General features: G+C 43.8%; 1 protein-coding gene across 3 annotated transcripts in view; it reads left to right on the forward strand.

The window, feature by feature from the left end:
• LOC118371086 (chloride channel protein 2-like) overlaps positions 1 to 26,077 on the forward strand; it is a 214,633-nt gene that overhangs the window by 171,921 nt on the left and 16,635 nt on the right. For all 3 annotated transcript variants that reach the window (XM_052467885.1, XM_052467887.1, XM_052467886.1), the window contains 2 exons: positions 17,253 to 17,291; positions 21,760 to 21,864. In XM_052467885.1, coding sequence (XP_052323845.1) covers positions 17,253 to 17,291; positions 21,760 to 21,864 — 144 coding nt within the window. The remainder of the gene's footprint in view (positions 1 to 17,252; positions 17,292 to 21,759; positions 21,865 to 26,077) is intronic.

The raw sequence follows: 26,077 nt of genomic DNA on the forward strand, positions 1-26,077 counted from the left end.
CTTTCTTAACCTCCCCTTTTCATCCTTTCCCTACCTGATCCTCCTTTTTTCCCACCTCCTCCTCCTTCCCCCTCCGGTCTACCTTCTTTCCTGCCTTCCCTCTCTCTGGATCCAGTGTGAAATATTGATGCAGGGTAAATTACTTGAGTATTCCATCCCAGAGAAATGATCCTGGCCTTTCAGAGCTCAGTGTTTTCTCATTCTTTCTATCTTTCCTCTTAACGAGAGTAGACCAGACAACACGTCACTGAGCGGTTTCATGCCTTATTAATGGACGTGTTTGTCCAGATTTATTCTCCGCCTTTAGAATCACACTGGGAATGGCATTGTCAGCGAGTGTGTGTGTATGTTTGTTATATTCTGGGCTGGCCCTGAATTGAAGCTTGTTGAGTAGTTTGATGTGTGGGTTGCAGTGGACCAACACTGGGGTCAAGACACTAAGAGAAGGAGCAGAGGACTTTGATTAGATTAAGAGAGACACACACAGATGCAGAAATATAAATCAATAGATAGATCAAGATGAAGGAAGAGAGATGTCACCTGTTAAATCCACTTCAATCAGTGTAGATGAAATGGAGGAGACAATTGAGATTTTTAAGTCTTGAGACAATTGAGACATAGATTGTGTATGTGTGAAGTCAAAAGATTTAAGTGCCTTTGAACGGGATATGGTAGTCGGTGCCAGAGGCACCGGTTTGAATGTGTCAAGAACTGCAACGCTGCTGGGTTATTCACGCTCAACAGTTTCCTGTGTGTATCAAGAATGGTCTACCACCCAAAGGACATCCAGTGAACTTGACACAATTGTGGGAAGCATTGGAGTCCAGCAACATGGGCCAGCATCCCCTGCTCTGTCTCTCTCCCAAAAACACTCACTTCCACCACATGCAGGTGGTAGCTGTTCTATATCAAACAACTACATCTCTGTATTATACTGATTCTTCTACACACACACACACACACACACACACACACACACACACACACACACACACACACACACACACAAACACCTCTTTCATCTGTGCAGTGTCCTGATTTTGGAGAGGTGTACTGGTTTGACAGTAGCACTTTTATTTGAATGTACCATATGTATCTACTTAGAAAGTAATGGTAGTAACCAATGTGTTCAATTCTGCTAAATGTGTACCAGAAAAGTACCCATTGACCTCATGGGAGTAAGTAGCAGGTAAAAACTGGTGGAAACAGGACTGTAAAATGCAGTGCTAGCAGACTGTCAGTCCATGTTGGTGTCAGTGGTGATGGTGTTGTCAACTCCAGACACATCTGGCTTCTGGTTCTGGTTCTATAATTCTACAGTAGGGAGGTCACCTTGACCAGCCCGGCCCCACAGCATCTGTTGCCAGGGTTACAGGTAGGTCAGCCACTGCAGGCGGGTGGATAAATGAGCTCAGGGCTCCCATCACCCCCTAGGGCCTGAGGCTGGGAGAGGGATCAGGTGTGGAGGTAGACGGAGAGAAATGAATAAACACACACACACACACTTTTACACTAAAGTCACACATAAGCCCTATTCTCACGGGACTAGTATTACTATAGAACAGGGGTGTCAAACTCATTCCACGGAGGGCAGAGTGTCTGTTTTTTCCTTTCGTTTAAATCATCAATCGAGTACAAGGGTGAGACAAAAACTCACAAACACTCCCCCCCGTGGAATGAGTTTGAAACACGTGCTATAGAACATTGGTTATGTAATTACTACCCCAGCATGTCCATTTTTCCACTAGAAATTTTAAGATGGGCTAGGTATGGCCAAACTGCCCCTGTAATAATTTTCTTCCTCATTCAAAATCGACCGTTTTGACGGAAGCCTGGAGGCTCTTTTAGGCGTGAAAATACTTCCAATGTCCAGGGATAGCCTAATATTGGCCTGATGGCTTTCAGTTATGATGTCCAGGGATAGCCTACTATTGGCCTGATGGCTTTCAGTTATGATGTCCAGGGATAGCCTAATATTGGCCTGATGGCTTTCAGTTATGATGTCCAGGGATAGCCTCATATTGGCCTGATGGCCTTCAGTTATGATGTCCAGGGATAGCCTAATATTGGCCTGATGGCCTTCAGTTATGATGTCCAGGGATAGCCTAATATTGGCCTGATGGCCTTCAGTTATGATGTCCAGGGATAGCCTAATATTGGCCTGATGGCCTTCAGTTATGATGTCCAGGGATAGCCTAATATTGGCCTGATGGCTTTCAGTTATGATGTCCAGGGATAGCCTACTATTGGCATGATGGCCTTCAGTTATGATGTCCAGGGATAGCCTAATATTGGCCTGATGGCTTTCAGTTATGATGTCCAGGGATAGCCTACTATTGGCATGATGGCATTCAGTTATGATGTCCAGGGATAGCCTACTATTGGCCTGGTGGCTTTCAGTTATGATGTCCAGGGATAGCCTACTATTGGCCTGATGGCTTTCAGTTATGATGTCCAGGGATAGCCTACTATTGGCCTGATGGCTTTCAGTTATGATGTCCAGGGATAGCCTCATATTGGAATGATGGCCTTCAGTTATGATGTCCAGGGATAGCCTACTATTGGCATGATGGCCTTCAGTTATGATGTCCAGGGATAGCCTCATATTGGAATGATGGCCTTCAGTTATGATGTCCAGGGATAGCCTACTATTGGCCTGATGGCTTTCAGTTATGATGTCCAGGGATAGCCTCATATTGGAATGATGGCCTTCAGTTATGATGTCCAGGGATAGCCTAATATTGGCCTGATGGCTTTCAGTTATGATGTCCAGGGATAGCCTCATATTGGAATGATGGCCTTCAGTTATGATGTCCAGGGATAGCCTCATATTGGCATGATGGCCTTCAGTTATGATGTCCACGGATAGCCTACTATTGGCATGATGGCCTTCAGTTATGATGTCCAGGGATAGCCTACTATTGGCCTGATGGCTTTCAGTTATGATGTCCAGGGATAGCCTACTATTGGCCTGATGGCCTTCAGTTATGATGTCCAGGGATAGCCTACTATTGGCATGATGGCCTTCAGTTATGATGTCCAGGGATAGCCTACTATTGGCCTGATGGCTTTCAGTTATGATGTCCAGGGATAGCCTCATATTGGAATGATGGCCTTCAGTTATGATGTCCAGGGATAGCCTACTATTGGCCTGATGGCTTTCAGTTATGATGTCCAGGGATAGCCTCATATTGGAATGATGGCCTTCAGTTATGATGTCCAGGGATAGCCTAATATTGGCCTGATGGCTTTCAGTTATGATGTCAAGGGATAGCCTCATATTGGAATGATGGCCTTCAGTTATGATGTCCAGGGATAGCCTAATATTGGAATGATGGCCTTCAGTTATGATGTCCAGGGATAGCCTAATATTGGAATGATGGCCTTCAGTTATGATGTCCAGGGATAGCCTACTATTGGCCTGATGGCTTTCAGTTATGATGTCCAGGGATAGCCTCATATTGGAATGATGGCCTTCAGTTATGATGTCCAGGGATAGCCTACTATTGGCCTGATGGCTTTCAGTTATGATGTCCAGGGATAGCCTAATATTGGCCTGATGGCTTTCAGTTATGATGTCAAGGGATAGGCTCATATTGGAATGATGGCCTTCAGTTATGATGTCCAGGGATAGCCTCATATTGGAATGATGGCCTTCAGTTATGATGTCCAGGGATAGCCTCATATTGGCATGATGGCCTTCAGTTATGATGTCCACGGATAGCCTACTATTGGCATGATGGCCTTCAGTTATGATGTCCAGGGATAGCCTACTATTGGCCTGATGGCTTTCAGTTATGATGTCCAGGGATAGCCTACTATTGGCCTGATGGCCTTCAGTTATGATGTCCAGGGATAGCCTACTATTGGCATGATGGCCTTCAGTTATGATGTCCAGGGATAGCCTACTATTGGCCTGATGGCTTTCAGTTATGATGTCAAGGGATAGCCTCATATTGGAATGATGGCCTTCAGTTATGATGTCCAGGGATAGCCTAATATTGGCCTGATGGCTTTCAGTTATGATGTCCAGGGATAGCCTCATATTGGAATGATGGCCTTCAGTTATGATGTCCAGGGATAGCCTAATATTGGCCTGATGGCTTTCAGTTATGATGTCAAGGGATAGCCTCATATTGGAATGATGGCCTTCAGTTATGATGTCCAGGGATAGCCTAATATTGGAATGATGGCCTTCAGTTATGATGTCCAGGGATAGCCTAATATTGGAATGATGGCCTTCAGTTATGATGTCCAGGGATAGCCTACTATTGGCCTGATGGCTTTCAGTTATGATGTCCAGGGATAGCCTACTATTGGAATGATGGCCTTCAGTTATGATGTCCAGGGATAGCCTACTATTGGCCTGATGGCTTTCAGTTATGATGTCCAGGGATAGCCTCATATTGGAATGATGGCCTTCAGTTATGATGTCCAGGGATAGCCTACTATTGGCCTGATGGCTTTCAGTTATGATGTCCAGGGATAGCCTAATATTGGCCTGATGGCTTTCAGTTATGATGTCAGGGATAGCCTCATATTGGAATGATGGCCTTCAGTTATGATGTCCAGGGATAGCCTAATATTGGAATGATGGCTTCAGTTATGATGTCAGGGATAGCCTCATATTGGAATGATGGCCTTCAGGTTATGATAGCCAGGGATAGCCTCATATTGGCATGATGGCCTTCAGTTATGATGTCCACGGATAGCCTACTATTGGCATGATGGCCTTCAGTTATGATGTCCAGGGATAGCCTACTATTGGCCTGATGGCTTTCAGTTATGATGTCCAGGGATAGCCTACTATTGGCCTGATGGCCTTCAGTTATGATGTCCAGGGATAGCCTACTATTGGCATGATGGCCTTCAGTTATGATGTCCAGGGATAGCCTACTATTGGCCTGATGGCTTTCAGTTATGATGTCAGGGATAGCCTCATATTGGAATGATGGCCTTCAGTTATGATGTCCAGGGATAGCCTAATATTGGCCTGATGGCTTTCAGTTATGATGTCCAGGGATAGCCTCATATTGGAATGATGGCCTTCAGTTATGATGTCCAGGGATAGCCTAATATTGGCCTGATGGCTTTCAGTTATGATGTCCAGGGATAGCCTCATATTGGAATGATGGCCTTCAGTTATGATGTCCAGGGATAGCCTAATATTGGAATGATGGCCTTCAGTTATGATGTCCAGGGATAGCCTAATATTGGAATGATGGCCTTCAGTTATGATGTCCAGGGATAGCCTACTATTGGCCTGATGGCTTTCAGTTATGATGTCCAGGGATAGCCTACTATTGGAATGATGGCCTTCAGTTATGATGTCCAGGGATAGCCTACTATTGGCCTGATGGCTTTCAGTTATGATGTCCAGGGATAGCCTCATATTGGAATGATGGCCTTCAGTTATGATGTCCAGGGATAGCCTACTATTGGCCTGATGGCTTTCAGTTATGATGTCCAGGGATAGCCTAATATTGGAATGATGGCCTTCAGTTATGATGTCCAGGGATAGCCTACTATTGGCCTGATGGCTTTCAGTTATGATGTCCAGGGATAGCCTCATATTGGAATGATGGCCTTCAGTTATGATGTCCAGGGATAGCCTAATATTGGCCTGATGGCTTTCAGTTATGATGTCCAGGGATAGCCTAATATTGGCCTGATGGCCTTCAGTTATGATGTCCAGGGATTGCCTAATATTGGCCTGATGGCCTTCAGTTATGATGTCCAGGGATAGCCTAATATTGGCCTGATGGTTTTCAGTTATGATGTCCAGGGATAGCCTAATATTGGCCTGATGGCTTTCAGTTATGATGTCCAGGGATAGCCTCATATTGGAATGATGGCCTTCAGTTATGATGTCCAGGGATAGCCTACTATTGGCCTGATGGCTTTCAGTTATGATGTCCAGGGATAGCCTAATATTGGCCTGATGGCTTTCAGTTATGATGTCAAGGGATAGCCTCATATTGGAATGATGGCCTTCAGTTATGATGTCCAGGGATAGCCTAATATTGGAATGATGGCCTTCAGTTATGATGTCCAGGGATAGCCTCATATTGGAATGATGGCCTTCAGTTATGATGTCCAGGGATAGCCTCATATTGGCATGATGGCCTTCAGTTATGATGTCCAGGGATAGCCTACTATTGGCATGATGGCCTTCAGTTATGATGTCCAGGGATAGCCTACTATTGGCCTGATGGCTTTCAGTTATGATGTCCAGGGATAGCCTACTATTGGCCTGATGGCCTTCAGTTATGATGTCCAGGGATAGCCTACTATTGGCATGATGGCCTTCAGTTATGATGTCCAGGGATAGCCTACTATTGGCCTGATGGCTTTCAGTTATGATGTCAGGGATAGCCTCATATTGGAATGATGGCCTTCAGTTATGATGTCCAGGGATAGCCTAATATTGGCCTGATGGCTTTCAGTTATGATGTCCAGGGATAGCCTCATATTGGAATGATGGCCTTCAGTTATGATGTCCAGGGATAGCCTAATATTGGCCTGATGGCTTTCAGTTATGATGTCAGGGATAGCCTCATATTGGAATGATGGCCTTCAGTTATGATGTCCAGGGATAGCCTAATATTGGAATGATGGCCTTCAGTTATGATGTCCAGGGATAGCCTAATATTGGAATGATGGCCTTCAGTTATGATGTCCAGGGATAGCCTACTATTGGCCTGATGGCTTTCAGTTATGATGTCCAGGGATAGCCTACTATTGGAATGATGGCCTTCAGTTATGATGTCCAGGGATAGCCTACTATTGGCCTGATGGCTTTCAGTTATGATGTCCAGGGATAGCCTCATATTGGAATGATGGCCTTCAGTTATGATGTCCAGGGATAGCCTACTATTGGCCTGATGGCTTTCAGTTATGATGTCCAGGGATAGCCTAATATTGGAATGATGGCCTTCAGTTATGATGTCCAGGGATAGCCTAATATTGGAATGATGGCCTTCAGTTATGATGTCCAGGGATAGCCTAATATTGGAATGATGGCCTTCAGTTATGATGTCCAGGGATAGCCTACTATTGGCCTGATGGCTTTCAGTTATGATGCCAGGGATAGCCTCATATTGGAATGATGGCCTTCAGTTATGATGTCCAGGGATAGCCTCATATTGGAATGATGGCCTTCAGTTATGATGTCCAGGGATAGCCTAATATTGGCATGATGGCCTTCAGTTATGATGTCCAGGGATAGCCTACTATTGGCATGATGGCCTTCAGTTATGATGTCCAGGGATAGCCTACTATTGGCCTGATGGCTTTCAGTTATGATGTCCAGGGATAGCCTACTATTGGCCTGATGGCCTTCAGTTATGATGTCCAGGGATAGCCTACTATTGGCATGATGGCAGTTATGATGTCCAGGGATAGCCTACTATTGGCCTGATGGCTTTCAGTTATGATGTCAAGGGATAGCCTCATATTGGAATGATGGCCTTCAGTTATGATGTCCAGGGATAGCCTAATATTGGCCTGATGGCTTTCAGTTATGATGTCCAGGGATAGCCTCATATTGGAATGATGGCCTTCAGTTATGATGTCCAGGGATAGCCTAATATTGGCCTGATGGCTTTCAGTTATGATGTCAAGGGATAGCCTCATATTGGAATGATGGCCTTCAGTTATGATGTCCAGGGATAGCCTAATATTGGCCTGATGGCTTTCAGTTATGATGTCAGGGATAGCCTCATATTGGAATGATGGCCTTCAGTTATGATGTCCAGGGATAGCCTAATATTGGAATGATGGCCTTCAGTTATGATGTCCAGGGATAGCCTAATATTGGAATGATGGCCTTCAGTTATGATGTCCAGGGATAGCCTACTATTGGCCTGATGGCTTTCAGTTATGATGTCCAGGGATAGCCTACTATTGGCATGATGGCATTCAGTTATGATGTCCAGGGATAGCCTACTATTGGCCTGATGGCTTTCAGTTATGATGTCCAGGGATAGCCTCATATTGGAATGATGGCCTTCAGTTATGATGTCCAGGGATAGCCTACTATTGGCCTGATGGCTTTCAGTTATGATGTCCAGGGATAGCCTAATATTGGCCTGATGGCTTTCAGTTATGATGTCCAGGGATAGCCTCATATTGGAATGATGGCCTTCAGTTATGATGTCCAGGGATAGCCTAATATTGGAATGATGGCCTTCAGTTATGATGTCCAGGGATAGCCTCATATTGGAATGATGGCCTTCAGTTATGATGTCCAGGGATAGCCTCATATTGGAATGATGGCCTTCAGTTATGATGTCCAGGGATAGCCTACTATTGGCATGATGGCCTTCAGTTATGATGTCCAGGGATAGCCTACTATTGGCCTGATGGCTTTCAGTTATGATGTCAGGGATAGCCTCATATTGGAATGATGGCCTTCAGTTATGATGTCCAGGGATAGCCTCATATTGGAATGATGGCCTTCAGTTATGATGTCCAGGGATAGCCTCATATTGGCATGATGGCCTTCAGTTATGATGTCCAGGGATAGCCTCATATTGGAATGATGGCCTTCAGTTATGATGTCCAGGGATAGCCTCATATTGGCATGATGGCCTTCAGTTATGATGTCCAGGGATAGCCTACTATTGGCATGATGGCCTTCAGTTATGATGTCCAGGGATAGCCTACTATTGGCCTGATGGCTTTCAGTTATGATGTCCAGGGATAGCCTACTATTGGCCTGATGGCCTTCAGTTATGATGTCCAGGGATAGCCTACTATTGGCATGATGGCCTTCAGTTATGATGTCCAGGGATAGCCTACTATTGGCTGATGGCTTTCAGTTATGATGTCCAGGGATAGCCTCATATTGGAATGATGGCCTTCAGTTATGATGTCCAGGGATAGCCTAATATTGGCCTGATGGGTTATGATGCCAGGGATAGCCTAATATTGGAATGATGGCCTTCAGTTATGATGTCCAGGGATAGCCTAATATTGGCCTGATGGCTTTCAGTTATGATGAGGGATAGCCTCATATTGGAATGATGGCCTTCAGTTATGATGTCCAGGGATAGCCTAATATTGGAATGATGGCCTTCAGTTATGATGTCCAGGGATAGCCTAATATTGGAATGATGGCCTTCAGTTATGATGTCCAGGGATAGCCTACTATTGGCCTGATGGCTTTCAGTTATGATGTCCAGGGATAGCCTACTATTGGAATGATGGCCTTCAGTTATGATGTCCAGGGATAGCCTACTATTGGCCTGATGGCTTTCAGTTATGATGTCCAGGGATAGCCTCATATTGGAATGATGGCCTTCAGTTATGATGTCCAGGGATAGCCTACTATTGGCCTGATGGCTTTCAGTTATGATGTCCAGGGATAGCCTAATATTGGAATGATGGCCTTCAGTTATGATGTCCAGGGATAGCCTACTATTGGCCTGATGGCTTTCAGTTATGATGTCCAGGGATAGCCTCATATTGGAATGATGGCCTTCAGTTATGATGTCCAGGGATAGCCTAATATTGGCCTGATGGCTTTCAGTTATGATGTCCAGGGATAGCCTAATATTGGCCTGATGGCCTTCAATTATGATGTCCAGGGATTGCCTAATATTGGCCTGATGGCCTTGAGTTATGATGTCCAGGGATAGCCTAATATTGGCCTGATGGTTTTCAGTTATGATGTCCAGGGATAGCCTAATATTGGCCTGATGGCTTTCAGTTATGATGTCCAGGGATAGCCTCATATTGGAATGATGGCCTTCAGTTATGATGTCCAGGGATAGCCTACTATTGGCCTGATGGCTTTCAGTTATGATGTCCAGGGATAGCCTAATATTGGCCTGATGGCTTTCAGTTATGATGTCAAGGGATAGCCTCATATTGGAATGATGGCCTTCAGTTATGATGTCCAGGGATAGCCTAATATTGGAATGATGGCCTTCAGTTATGATGTCCAGGGATAGCCTCATATTGGAATGATGGCCTTCAGTTATGATGTCCAGGGATAGCCTCATATTGGCATGATGGCCTTCAGTTATGATGTCCACGGATAGCCTACTATTGGCATGATGGCCTTCAGTTATGATGTCCAGGGATAGCCTACTATTGGCCTGATGGCTTTCAGTTATGATGTCCAGGGATAGCCTACTATTGGCCTGATGGCCTTCAGTTATGATGTCCAGGGATAGCCTACTATTGGCATGATGGCCTTCAGTTATGATGTCCAGGGATAGCCTACTATTGGCCTGATGGCTTTCAGTTATGATGTCAAGGGATAGCCTCATATTGGAATGATGGCCTTCAGTTATGATGTCCAGGGATAGCCTAATATTGGCCTGATGGCTTTCAGTTATGATGTCCAGGGATAGCCTCATATTGGAATGATGGCCTTCAGTTATGATGTCCAGGGATAGCCTAATATTGGCCTGATGGCTTTCAGTTATGATGTCAAGGGATAGCCTCATATTGGAATGATGGCCTTCAGTTATGATGTCCAGGGATAGCCTAATATTGGAATGATGGCCTTCAGTTATGATGTCCAGGGATAGCCTAATATTGGAATGATGGCCTTCAGTTATGATGTCCAGGGATAGCCTACTATTGGCCTGATGGCTTTCAGTTATGATGTCCAGGGATAGCCTACTATTGGAATGATGGCCTTCAGTTATGATGTCCAGGGATAGCCTACTATTGGCCTGATGGCTTTCAGTTATGATGTCCAGGGATAGCCTCATATTGGAATGATGGCCTTCAGTTATGATGTCCAGGGATAGCCTACTATTGGCCTGATGGCTTTCAGTTATGATGTCCAGGGATAGCCTAATATTGGAATGATGGCCTTCAGTTATGATGTCCAGGGATAGCCTACTATTGGCCTGATGGCTTTCAGTTATGATGTCCAGGGATAGCCTCATATTGGAATGATGGCCTTCAGTTATGATGTCCAGGGATAGCCTAATATTGGCCTGATGGCTTTCAGTTATGATGTCCAGGGATAGCCTAATATTGGCCTGATGGCCTTCAGTTATGATGTCCAGGGATTGCCTAATATTGGCCTGATGGCCTTGAGTTATGATGTCCAGGGATAGCCTAATATTGGCCTGATGGTTTTCAGTTATGATGTCCAGGGATAGCCTCATATTGGAATGATGGCCTTCAGTTATGATGTCCAGGGATAGCCTACTATTGGCCTGATGGCTTTCAGTTATGATGTCCAGGGATAGCCTAATATTGGCCTGATGGCTTTCAGTTATGATGTCAAGGGATAGCCTCATATTGGAATGATGGCCTTCAGTTATGATGTCCAGGGATAGCCTAATATTGGAATGATGGCCTTCAGTTATGATGTCCAGGGATAGCCTCATATTGGAATGATGGCCTTCAGTTATGATGTCCAGGGATAGCCTCATATTGGCATGATGGCCTTCAGTTATGATGTCCACGGATAGCCTACTATTGGCATGATGGCCTTCAGTTATGATGTCTAGGGATAGCCTACTATTGGCCTGATGGCTTTCAGTTATGATGTCAAGGGATAGCCTCATATTGGAATGATGGCCTTCAGTTATGATGTCCAGGGATAGCCTAATATTGGAATGATGGCCTTCAGTTATGATGTCCAGGGATAGCCTCATATTGGAATGATGGCCTTCAGTTATGATGTCCAGGGATAGCCTCATATTGGCATGATGGCCTTCAGTTATGATGTCCACGGATAGCCTACTATTGGCATGATGGCCTTCAGTTATGATGTCCAGGGATAGCCTACTATTGGCCTGATGGCTTTCAGTTATGATGTCCAGGGATAGCCTACTATTGGCCTGATGGCCTTCAGTTATGATGTCCAGGGATAGCCTACTATTGGCATGATGGCCTTCAGTTATGATGTCCAGGGATAGCCTACTATTGGCCTGATGGCTTTCAGTTATGATGTCAAGGGATAGCCTCATATTGGAATGATGGCCTTCAGTTATGATGTCCAGGGATAGCCTAATATTGGCCTGGTGGCTTTCAGTTATGATGTCCAGGGATAGCCTCATATTGGAATGATGGCCTTCAGTTATGATGTCCAGGGATAGCCTAATATTGGCCTGATGGCTTTCAGTTATGATGTCAAGGGATAGCCTCATATTGGAATGATGGCCTTCAGTTATGATGTCCAGGGATAGCCTAATATTGGAATGATGGCCTTCAGTTATGATGTCCAGGGATAGCCTAATATTGGAATGATGGCCTTCAGTTATGATGTCCAGGGATAGCCTACTATTGGCCTGATGGCTTTCAGTTATGATGTCCAGGGATAGCCTCATATTGGAATGATGGCCTTCAGTTATGATGTCCAGGGATAGCCTACTATTGGCCTGATGGCTTTCAGTTATGATGTCCAGGGATAGCCTCATATTGGCATGATGGCCTTCAGTTATGATGTCCACGGATAGCCTACTATTGGCATGATGGCCTTCAGTTATGATGTCCAGGGATAGCCTACTATTGGCCTGATGGCTTTCAGTTATGATGTCCAGGGATAGCCTACTATTGGCCTGATGGCCTTCAGTTATGATGTCCAGGGATAGCCTACTATTGGCATGATGGCCTTCAGTTATGATGTCCAGGGATAGCCTACTATTGGCCTGATGGCTTTCAGTTATGATGTCAAGGGATAGCCTCATATTGGAATGATGGCCTTCAGTTATGATGTCCAGGGATAGCCTAATATTGGCCTGGTGGCTTTCAGTTATGATGTCCAGGGATAGCCTCATATTGGAATGATGGCCTTCAGTTATGATGTCCAGGGATAGCCTAATATTGGCCTGATGGCTTTCAGTTATGATGTCAAGGGATAGCCTCATATTGGAATGATGGCCTTCAGTTATGATGTCCAGGGATAGCCTAATATTGGAATGATGGCCTTCAGTTATGATGTCCAGGGATAGCCTAATATTGGAATGATGGCCTTCAGTTATGATGTCCAGGGATAGCCTACTATTGGCCTGATGGCTTTCAGTTATGATGTCCAGGGATAGCCTACTATTGGAATGATGGCCTTCAGTTATGATGTCCAGGGATAGCCTACTATTGGCCTGATGGCTTTCAGTTATGATGTCCAGGGATAGCCTCATATTGGAATGATGGCCTTCAGTTATGATGTCCAGGGATAGCCTACTATTGGCCTGATGGCTTTCAGTTATGATGTCCAGGGATAGCCTAATATTGGAATGATGGCCTTCAGTTTTGATGTCCAGGGATAGCCTACTATTGGCCTGATGGCTTTCAGTTATGATGTCCAGGGATAGCCTCATATTGGAATGATGGCCTTCAGTTATGATGTCCAGGGATAGCCTAATATTGGCCTGATGGCTTTCAGTTATGATGTCCAGGGATAGCCTAATATTGGCCTGATGGCCTTGAGTTATGATGTCCAGGGATAGCCTAATATTGGCCTGATGGTTTTCAGTTATGATGTCCAGGGATAGCCTAATATTGGCCTGATGGCTTTCAGTTAAGATGTCCAGGGATAGCCTCATATTGGAATGATGGCCTTCAGTTATGATGTCCAGGGATAGCCTACTATTGGCCTGATGGCTTTCAGTTATGATGTCCAGGGATAGCCTAATATTGGCCTGATGGCTTTCAGTTATGATGTCAAGGGATAGCCTCATATTGGAATGATGGCCTTCAGTTATGATGTCCAGGGATAGCCTAATATTGGAATGATGGCCTTCAGTTATGATGTCCAGGGATAGCCTCATATTGGAATGATGGCCTTCAGTTATGATGTCCAGGGATAGCCTCATATTGGCATGATGGCCTTCAGTTATGATGTCCACGGATAGCCTACTATTGGCATGATGGCCTTCAGTTATGATGTCCAGGGATAGCCTACTATTGGCCTGATGGCTTTCAGTTATGATGTCCAGGGATAGCCTACTATTGGCCTGATGGCCTTCAGTTATGATGTCCAGGGATAGCCTACTATTGGCATGATGGCCTTCAGTTATGATGTCCAGGGATAGCCTACTATTGGCCTGATGGCTTTCAGTTATGATGTCAAGGGATAGCCTCATATTGGAATGATGGCCTTCAGTTATGATGTCCAGGGATAGCCTAATATTGGCCTGATGGCTTTCAGTTATGATGTCCAGGGATAGCCTCATATTGGAATGATGGCCTTCAGTTATGATGTCCAGGGATAGCCTAATATTGGCCTGATGGCTTTCAGTTATGATGTCAAGGGATAGCCTCATATTGGAATGATGGCCTTCAGTTATGATGTCCAGGGATAGCCTAATATTGGAATGATGGCCTTCAGTTATGATGTCCAGGGATAGCCTAATATTGGAATGATGGCCTTCAGTTATGATGTCCAGGGATAGCCTACTATTGGCCTGATGGCTTTCAGTTATGATGTCCAGGGATAGCCTACTATTGGAATGATGGCCTTCAGTTATGATGTCCAGGGATAGCCTACTATTGGCCTGATGGCTTTCAGTTATGATGTCCAGGGATAGCCTCATATTGGAATGATGGCCTTCAGTTATGATGTCCAGGGATAGCCTACTATTGGCCTGATGGCTTTCAGTTATGATGTCCAGGGATAGCCTAATATTGGAATGATGGCCTTCAGTTATGATGTCCAGGGATAGCCTACTATTGGCCTGATGGCTTTCAGTTATGATGTCCAGGGATAGCCTCATATTGGAATGATGGCCTTCAGTTATGATGTCCAGGGATAGCCTAATATTGGCCTGATGGCTTTCAGTTATGATGTCCAGGGATAGCCTAATATTGGCCTGATGGCCTTCAGTTATGATGTCCAGGGATTGCCTAATATTGGCCTGATGGCCTTGAGTTATGATGTCCAGGGATAGCCTAATATTGGCCTGATGGTTTTCAGTTATGATGTCCAGGGATAGCCTCATATTGGCCTGATGGCCTTCAGTTATGATGTCCAGGGATTGCCTAATATTGGCCTGATGGCCTTGAGTTATGATGTCCAGGGATAGCCTAATATTGGCATGATGGCTTTCAGTTATGATGTCCAGGGATAGCCTAATATTGGTCTGATGGCTTTCAGTTATGATGTCCAGGGATAGCCTAATATTAGCCTAATATTTTCCTTCAGTTCGGAGAAAGTCAAACTAATAATGCATAACAATAAGAACCATGAACTGTAACCTATGCAGACATTTAATTAACTGACTGTCACGACTTCTGCCGAAGTCGTTGCCTCTCCTTGTTCGGGCGGTGCTCGGCGTTCGACGTCACCGGTCTTCTAGCCATCATTGATCCTTTTTTCATTTTCCATTGGTTTTGTCTTGTCTTCCCACACACCTGTTTTCAATCCCATTCATTACCTGTTGTGTATTTAACCCTCTGTTTCCCCCCATGTCTTTGTCAGAGATTGTTTATTGTCAGTGTAGTGTTGTTTCTTGTATAGGTGCGCGTCGGGTCTTCGTACCCATATTTTGTTTATGTTCTTTTCCTGTTTAGTGTTATGGAGCATGTTACTAGGACATTATTAAAAGACTCCATTTTACACTCCGTTTGACTCTCCTGCGCCTGACTTCCCTGCCACCTATACACATATGCCTGACACTGACATATTTGGCTAATAATCGGCACAATATTGTCCACGTCATCTTTTAAAAGAGAAGTATGGCTCTAGGAAAGTTGATATGTGACAACGGGTCATTCATCTGTATGCTACTTGCATAGCACTTTTTTTCAAGGATCAATTTGTTCCCATGTTCTAACCCAAACTGGGTGCAGCACCTGTTAAACTCTGTAATATCCCTCAAAACACAGGGATGACGAATCGCACGGGACTGGACCTGGGAGTTTCCCGGAAAACAGTATGTTTTTGGGATAATATTTGTATTTATTTAAATAGGCAAGTCAGTTAAGAACAAATTCTTATTTACCATGACAGCATATCCCAATTGTACATTACCCTATGGTACTCCCAATCACAGCCAGATGTGATGCAGCCTGGATTTGAACCAGGCTGTATGGCGATGCAGTGGCTTAGACCACTGCACCACCTAGGAGCTTAATAATCTTCCTGCCTAACAAAAATTACTGATGTGGCAGAAAATTACGGACGGGACGAAAATTATGGATGTGGTGATTTTGTTAATTATATAACCTGAGCTCCCCCAGAAAAAGTTTCCTGTCCAAATTGGGCTCTACACACACCTTTTGACATTGACCCACACACACACTAAAGTACCACTCATCACTGTAGAACTCTCTCAGGTTTTCAGGCCCGCCCGGCACATATCCAAACTGTGGCCATCATCACTCCATGGTCAAATCCTTCAGTGCCAATCATCCGATCTGTACTTCGAGACCTTGTGAAAAGCACTGTTTATGAATGAGACCTTGTGAAAAGCACTGTTTTGAATGAGACCTTGTGAAAAGCACTTTATGAATGAGACCTTGTGAAAAGCACTGTTTATGAATGAGACCTTGTGAAAAGCACTGTTTATGAATGAGACCTTGTGAAAAGCACTGTTTATGAATGAGACCTTGTGAAAAGCACTTTATGAATGAGACCTTGTGAAAAGCACTGTTTATGAATGAGACCTTGTGAAAAGCACTGTTTATGAATGAGACCTTGAGAAAAGCACTGTTTATGAATGAGACCTTGTGAAAAGCACTGTTTATGAATGAGACCTTGTGAAAAGCACTTTATGAATGAGACCTTGTGAAAAGCACTGTTTATGAATGAGACCTTGTGAAAAGCACTGTTTATGAATGAGACCTTGTGAAAAGCACTGTTTATGAATGAGACCTTGTGAAAAGCACTGTTTATGAATGAGACCTTGTGAAAAGCACTGTTTATGAATGAGACCTTGTGAAAAGCACTGTTTATGAATGAGACCTTGTGAAAAGCACTGTTTATGAATGAGACCTTGTGAAAAGCACTGTTTATGAATGCAAACCATTATTATCCCCATCTGTTTCAAGTACATTTTCAACCCCCACCATGGTCATCTGTGTAGTTATTAATTTAGTCTCTCTTGTCACATCTCTCCATCTGCCTTTTCATTTTGTCGCTATGTGGCCACGACATGGACAAGTGTTTTCTTTGTGGTATGAGTGTACTGTGTGTCATTGGGTTTGTATTTTAAGTTATTTACTGTCATTTAGACGTTGTACTTGTCTGTAGCGTTTGTGTGCGGCCGTGCACACAAGTCGTTTTGCTGTGTGTTTGCAATGTAAGTGTGTTGATCTGTTTCCTGTCCCTCTCCTCTCAGGATGACTTCGATGTGGATGATGACATGACCATCAGAGAGGTGAGACCCTACAACACACTTTCTCTCCCTCTTCCTCCCTTTTCTCTCAGGATGTATCAGTGCTGTCTATGTCTATGTTACGGTGTATTGATTGGTTATCAGGGGAATAATAAGTCACTGTGTATGAAGAGCTTTATCAACGCTGGAAACTCTATGGGCATCTATTATCACTGCACCAGAGACCACAGCCAGGCACTGTGTAGCCAAATAAAACAGGCAACAACCTAGCCTTAACCCTCTAAGGTCGATGTCCGCGCCCCAGTGGACATCTCATTAGTATAATACAAAAATACCCATAAAATATTGTCAGTTTAAGCTAGAGAGATCCGTTTTTTTTGCATTGGATGTGTGTCAATCCACTGCATTCGCCTATCTCGCCCTTCCACATCAGCGGTGAAAGGTGACAGAGCTAGAGCAGTGTTTGTCAGACCATGAGACATCCCGAAAATTGGTCTTCTCACATAATTGTCTGTAGCGTCCGAACGATATGACCCCTCTATGGAAAGAGGAGACTCTTCGACCCCCACAAGCGTCTTGGGACTAGTCGGTAGTCGGTACAGCCGATCTGCCAACTTCTGTCTGTAGTGTCCAAACATTTTGGGCTACACACTAATACCCCTCTGTGGAAAGGTGAGACTTTCACGAACATGTACATATTGTTTTGCTCATGGATGCCCACAGGGCTCACACCACTTGTGTGAAGGTCCCCCAGTACCAGTTGAAAAACCTTATGGAACTATATATGGAGACTCTTTAGTGCCAAAAATAAGGGGTTAAATACATATTAATAATAAATTGTTTCCGGATCTTTCTTACATCTATATATATAGGACTGACACTTCAGAACAATTTATTGGGGAGGGACTCTGTGTGTGTATACGGCGAATATATATGGTGCCCCGAAGCTCTGTCTAAAACACAAATATGTCTATATATAGGTGAGAGTGGTAGTATGAGACGGAGTCTACAACCCATACAAGTGGCTCAAGTAGTGCAGCTCATCCAGGATGGCACATCAATGCGAGCTGTGGCAAGAAGGTTTGCTGTGTCTGTCAGCGTAGTGTCCAGTGCATGGAGGCGTTACCAGGAGACAGGCCAGTACATCAGGAGATGTGGAGGAGGCCGTAGGAGGGCAACAACCCAGCAGCAGGACCGCTACCTCCGCCTTTGTGCAAGGAGGAGCAGGAGGAGCACTGCCAGAGCCCTGCAAAATGACCTCCAGCAGGCCACAAATGTGCATGTGTCTGCTCAAACGGTCAGAAACAGACTCCATGAGGGTGCACAGCCCTCCATGTGCTCGCCAGAGGTAGCCTGACTGCCATTAGGTACCGAGATGAGATCCTCAGACCCCTTGTGAGACCATATGCTGGTGCGGTTGGCCCTGGCTTCCTCCTAATGCAAGACAATGCTAGACCTCATGTGGCTGGAGTGTGTCAGCAGTTCCTGCAAGAGGAAGGCATTGATGCTATGGACTGGCCCGCCCGTTCCCCAGACCTGAATCCAATTGAGCACATCTGGGACATCATGTCTCGCTCCATCCACCAACAGACTGTCCAGGAGTTGGCGGATGCTTTAGTCCAGGTCTGGGAGGAGATCCCTCAGGAGACCATCCGCCACCTCATCAGGAGCACGCCCAGGCATTGTAGGGAGGTCATACAGGCACGTGGAGGCCACACACACTGCTGAGCCTCATTTTGACTTGTTTTAAGGACATTACATCAAAGTTGGATCAGCCTGTAGTGTGGTTTTCTACTTTAATTTTGAGTGTGACTCCAAATCCAGACCTCCATGGGTTGATAAATTTGATTTCCATTGGTAATTTTTGTGTGATTTTGTTGTCAGCACATTCAACTATGTAAAGAAAAAAGTATTTAATAAGAATATTTCATTCATTCAGATCTAGGATGTGTTATTTTAGTGTTCCCTTTATTTTTTTGAGCAGTGTATATACCAAAAAAGTGTTAAACAAATAAAAATAGATTTGAGATTCTTCAAAGTAGCCACACTTTGCATTGATGACAGCTTTGCACATTCTTGGCATTCTCTCAACAAGCTTCATGAGGTGGTCACTTGGAATGCATTTCAATTAACAGGTGTGCCTTCTTAAAAGTTCATTTATGGAATTTCTTTCCTTCTTAATGCATTTCAGCCAATCAATTGTGTGGTGACAAGGTAAAGGGGTATACAGAAGATAGCCCTATTTGGTAAAGACCAAGTCCATATTATGGCAAGAACAGCTCAAATAAGCAAAGAGAAACGACAGTCCATCATTAATTTAAGACATGAAGGTCAGTCAATATGGAACATTTCAAGAACTTTTAAAGTTTATTCAAGTTCAGTTGCAAAAACCATCAAGCGCTATGATGAAACTGCCTCTCATGAGGACGGCCACAGGAATAGAAGACCCAGAGTTACCTCTGCTGCAGATGATACGTTCATTAAGGTTATGTTGGGGAATCATCAGAATTGGTTGGTAACATAGGTAAGATGTTTTAGTGTTCATCATATGTTTGTAAGTTACTTCTCATCAGAATGTTATTTTTGTATAATACTGTGGCGGGGTTGCAGTATCTGTTCTATGTCAAGACTAAGTTGTTTGGGCCGGAGAGAGGGGAGAGGTCAAGTGTGTATCTCTTGGCTCCACAATGTCTGTGTGCCAGTCAGTGTGTCTCTGTGATCTTGTCAAGAGAGGATGGATTTCATATATGCCTGTTGATATGGAGGATTTGTTTATGGTTCTGAGTTTGAGAAAAGAGCATAGTTTAGGAGACACAGCTGAATGATAAATTATGCCTATGCTGTCTGGCTATGTGTGTCTTTTGCTATTAAAGGATCTCAGTTGCAATGTGTAAGGAACTCTCAGAGAATTCATCGATAGACACTGAATTGATCTGAGAGTCACAGGGTTGTGATAGAGCTCATATAATTAAAAATTGACTTTGTGATAACTAACTCTGACTTGTGTGTGGTTTGCTCTCATGATTTGGTAAATAGAGGAAATTTCCACGACAGTTACCAGACTCAACATCAACTATTCACAGGAGACTGTGTTTATCAGACCTTCATGGTTGAATATTTGCAAAGAAACCACTACTAAAGGACACCAATTAGAAGAAGAGACTTGCTTGGGCCAAGAAATACGAGCAATGGACATTAGTGGAACTTTGTCCTTTGGTCTAGAGTCCAAATTGGAGATTTTTGGTTCCAATCGCTGTGACTTTGTGAGACCCGGTGTGGGTTAATGGATGATCTCCAAATGTGTATTTCCCACCATAAACCATGGAGGAGGAGATGTAATGTTGTGGGGGTTCTTTGCTGGTGACACTGTCTGTGATTTGTTTAGAATTCGTGGGACTATCATTTATTTTTTTAACAGGACAGTGATCCAACACACCTCCAGCCTGTGTAAGGGCCATTTTACCAAGAAGAAGAGTGATGGAGTGCTGCATCAGATGACCTGGCCTCCACAATTCCCCGACCTCAACCAAGTGCGAACAAGTGCTCAGCATATGTGGGAACTCCTTCAAGACTGTTGGAAAAGCATTCCGCATGAAGCTGGTTGAGAGAATGCCAAGAGTGTGCAAAGCTGTCATCAAGGAAAAGGGTGGCTATTAGAAGATATTCCATTTTAAAAAATGGCCATTTCCAGCTACAATAGTCATTTACAACACTAACAATGTCTACACTGTATTTCTGATCAATTTGATGTTATTTTAATGGACAAAAATGTGCTTTCCTTTAAAAAACAAGGACATTTCTAAGTGACCCCAAACTTTTGAACAGTTGTGTATTTTGATTTGCTTAACACTTTTTTGCTTACTACAAAGTTCCATATGTGTTATTTCATTGTTTTGATGCCTTCACTATTATTCTACAATGTAGAAAATAGTACAAATAAAGAAAAAAACTTTTGACCGGTAGTGTGTGTACATATATATATATACATATTGTCTAATGAATGGGGTAGGATAGGGATTGAGATTAGTGTTGTGGTTTGCAAAGTGATTTGGTTGCTATTAGGATCTATTGGATTTTAGATTAAAGCTAAAATGCTTGGTGGTACGTCAATTTAAATAGTCTGAAATGTTTCCACTGATAAGGGCTTTAACTGTTTTATTCTCACCTTTGTTCTGAACATTATTCCATAATCTATAATCGTATTAATCTCACGTGCTACCCTTTCAACTGATACCATGCTTATGTTGCATATCACTCATATTTGCTAAGCTATTAGCATTTACATTTGATGAAGCCCATATTGTTAACAATCACTGGAGTTTAAGGCATTAAAAAGGAATGTTTTTATCTTTTGAAATATGAATGAATGCCTTACTGAATTAAAGATAAAAGCCATATCTGTTATTTTATCACCATGTATGTAAAGACCATTTAAGTATTCTATGTGTCTAATAGGGTTTGAGTACTTCCATAATGTTTCTCTCCACTCTCTTCTTCATTGGGTCTGCAGATTGCAGAGTGGGAGGAGAACCAGCTTGACGAGCAGGTGAACTTTGACAACTGCAAGATCGACCCTGCCCCCTTCCAACTGGTGGAGCGCACCTCACTGCATAAGGTCTGTCTGTCTGTCTGTTAATTATGCTGCTCAGTACAACCCCCTTTTGACTGTGTCCTCCATAATGTCCTCCATTCATAATGGTTTATTATGGTTTATTTGGTTTCATGCATGTTAACATTAGAAGCCTACTCTCTAAGTTTGTTTTACTCACTGCTTTAGCACACTCTGCCAACCCGGATGTCTTAGTCGTGTCTGAAAATTGGCTTAGGAAAACCACCAAAAACCTTGAAATCTCCATCGCTAATTTTAGCATTTTCCGTCAAGATAGTTGGTGTTGCAATCTACTGCAAATATAGCCTGCAGAGTTGTGTATTACTATCCAAGTCTGTACCCAAAAATTCAAGCTTCTACTTCTAAAAATTCACCTTTCCAGAAACAAGTCTCTCACTGTTGCCGCTTGCTATAGACCTCCCTCTGCCCCCAGCTGTGCCCTCGATACCATATGTGAATTGATTGCCCCTGTCGTGACGTTGTATTAGTTAATGTGACGACTGTTGTTCATCGAATGATTAAAAGTTTCTAATTGCGTGATTAACTGAATCAAGCAATTATTAACTCATTAACCTGGGGCGCCATGGGAAAACTAGTTTTTATTGAGTTTCTATTTCCCAAATCAACTCAAAGAATATCAGAATATCGATTTTACAACAGCCGCTAATTAACCAGTTACCTCTACAGTCTCGTTCTGAACTTCGTATAGCCCGTGAATCTGCACGGACCCGGGTCTCACCAATGAGTTCGTACCACACCAATCTTAGTTGAATATTTATTTACTAGAAAGCTAAAATGATGATAAAATATACACATAGACAAAACACATTATAGGCTATTGATTAGCACTTAGTATAACGGGCCAACACACTATGGTGGGTGTTAACCAAAATGGGGATTTCAAAGAGAGAGAGGAAAAATAAAGTACACAAGAGAAATATACATTTGGGTGAATTTGTCAGCTATGCTATTCTAACCCTAGCCTTGCCCCAAACTGCCGCTCTTATGGGTCAGTATATAATGATGTAATTACGTGGGGAAGATCTCAGAGGATTCTCTGTGTGGACTGTTCAGGGGACCGTTCAGGCTGCTCGATGACACACTTCTCCGGCGCACCTTTCTGGTCGTCCTCACGATGTCAGTGTCCTTTTGGCTTAGGAGTCTGTTCCCTCACCCTTGCTCTGGAAGGGGTCTTCTGAGGACAGACAGCTCTGTAGCTCAGAGCTCACAGCATAGGAATGAAACCATTTAGATACCACGATTCGCTGGGATTGGATGCTAGGGGGTCCGGCTTGAATTCATCCGCTTAGACACAGCTACTCATCCGTAGCTTGGGTAGAAAAATATTTATTTGTCTTCAAACTTGTGTTGCGTTCTGGGTTCGTTGACTTTTTAGACCTTGGCTGTAGCTTGGGTCACGTAGTCTCCTCTGTAAATTCTTTACTCACAGGTTTTATACCCTCGTGTCAGAAGTGGGTGTAACCGCCTTTAGGGCAATTCTCTGGGAGTACCTAGTTAAGAGGCATGGTCTAGATTTTACTCAAATCCAATTTTAGACAACTAACTTCACATTTCATCTTTACCAAAACATTCTCTTTGATTTGGACATTTTCCATACAACGTACAATGTATAAACATCAAACAAACACTAGGTAAACTGTTGACGTTACAATGTTTTCGCAATAACGTCATCTATTAACCTTTAATAACAAAACAAAAATGACATGCATTTTCATGTTCCATCTATCGTCATGACCACCATTGTGGCTGACGGAAACCATTGTTCCAAAGTCCCTTTATTTCATGTTTAATGTTCTGAGGCTGGTTCTCCATAGTAACAGGACAAAGGAATGTGTATGTGGCCTAAGATTTACCAGGGGCTTGAGGGGTCATAAAAACTCCACATCTTCAGACCCCTAGATTTCTCCTGCGAGCAGGCCTTTCTAATTGACCTGGCTGAGGTATCCCGGAATGACATTGACCTCATCCCGTCAGTAGATGATGCCTGGCTATACTTTAAAAGTGCCTTCCTCAACATCTTAAATAAGCATGCCCCATTCAAAAAATGTAGAACTAGGAATAGATATAGTCCTTGGTTCACTCCAGACCTGTCTGCCCTTGACCAGCACAAAAACATCCTGTGGCGTTCTGCATTAGCATCGAATAGCCCTCGTGATATGCAACTTTTCAGGGAAGTTAGGAACAAATATACACAGGCAGTTAGGAAAGCTAAGGCTAGCTTTTTCAAACAGAAATGTGCATCCTGTACCACTAACTCAAAAAAGTTCTGGGACACTGTAAAGTCCATGGAGAATAAAAGCACCTCCTCCCAGCTGCCCACTGCTCTGAGGCTAGGAAACACTGTCACCACCTATAAATCCACTATAATTGAGAATTTCAATAAGCATTTCTCTACGGCTGGCCATGCTTTCTACCTGGCTACCCCTACCCCGGTCAACTGCATGGCAAACCCTCCACAGCAACCCGCCAAAGCCCCCACCATTTCTCATTTACCCAAATCAAGATAGCTGATGTTCTGAAAGAGCTGCAAAATCTGGACCCCAACAAATAAGCCAGGCTAGACAATCTGGACCCTCTCTTTCTAAAATGATCTGCTGAAATTGTTGCAACTCTTATTACTAGCCTGTTCAACCTCTCTGAGATTCCCAAAGATTGGAAAGCTGCCGCGGTCATCCCCCTCTTCAAAGGGGGTGACACTCTAGACCCAAACTGCTACAGACCTATATCTATCCTACCCTGTCTTTCTAAGGTCTTCGAAAGCCAAGTTAACAAACAGATTATCGACCATTTCGAATCCCACCGTACCTTCTCCGCTATGCATTCTGGTTTTAGAGCTGGTCATGGGTGCACCTCAACCACGCTCAAGGTCCTAAACGACATCATAACCGCCATCGATTAAGGGACATTTCTGTGCAGCCGTATTCATCTACCTGGCCAAGGCTTTCGACTCTGCCAATCACCACATTCTTATTGGCAGACCCGACAGCCTTGGTTTCTCAAATGATTGCCTCGCCTGGTTTATCAACTACTTCTCTGATAGAGTTCAGTGTGTCAAATCGGAGGGCCTGTTGTCCGGACCTCTGGCTATCTCTATGGGGGTGCCACAGTGTTTAATCCTCGGGCCGACTCTCTTCTCTGTATACATCAATGATGTTGCTCTTCCTGCTGGTGATTCTCTGGTACACCATAACACAGAAGACACCATTCTATATACTTCTGGCCCCTGTTTGGACACTGTGTTAACTAACCTCCAGGCGAGCTTCAATGCCATACAACTCTCCTTCCGTGGTCTCCAACTGCTCTTAAACGCAGGGAAAACTAAATGCATGCTATTCAACCGATCCCTGCCCGCACCTGCTCGCCTGTCCAGCATCACTACTCTGGACGCAGAATACGTGGGCAACTACAAATACCTAGGTGTCTGGTTAGACTGTAAACTCTCCTTCCAGACTCACATTAAGCATCTTCAATCCAAAATTAAATCTATAATTGGCTTCCTATATCGTAAACAAAGCTGTTACGGTTTTCTTGCGGTGAAGGAGAGGAGGACCAAAATGCAGCGTGGTTATTTAGATTAATGTTTAATGAATAAGAACACAAACAGTACAAAAACAATAAACGTAACACGAAAACCTAAACAGCCTAATCTGGTGCAAACTAACACAGAGACAGGAACAATCACCCACAATACAACCAAAGAATATGGCTGCCTAAATATGGTTCCCAATCAGAGACAACGATAAACACCTGCCTCTGATTGAGAACCACTTAAGGCAACCATAGACTTTTCTAGACAACCCTACTATATCACAATCCCAATACCTACAAAAACAAACAAGACAAAACACACCACATATAAACCCATGTCACACCCTGGCCTAACCAAAATAATAAAGAAAACACAAAATACTAAGACCAGAGCGTGACAAAAGCATCCTTCACTCATGCTGCCAAACATACCCTCGTAAAACTAACCATCCTACCCGATCCTCGACTTCGGTGATGTCATCTATAAAATAGCCTCCAACACTCTACTCAACAAACTGGATGCAGTCTATCACAGTGCCAGCCGTTTTGTCACTACCCACCATTGCAACCTGTACACTCTCATTGGTTGGCCCTCGCTTCATACGCATCGCCAAACCCACTGGCTACAGGTTATCTACAAGTCTTTGCTATGTAAAGCCCCCCCTTATCT

Source organism: Oncorhynchus keta, chromosome 18 (assembly GCF_023373465.1).
Source record: "Oncorhynchus keta strain PuntledgeMale-10-30-2019 chromosome 18, Oket_V2, whole genome shotgun sequence".
NCBI lineage: Eukaryota > Metazoa > Chordata > Actinopteri > Salmoniformes > Salmonidae > Oncorhynchus > Oncorhynchus keta.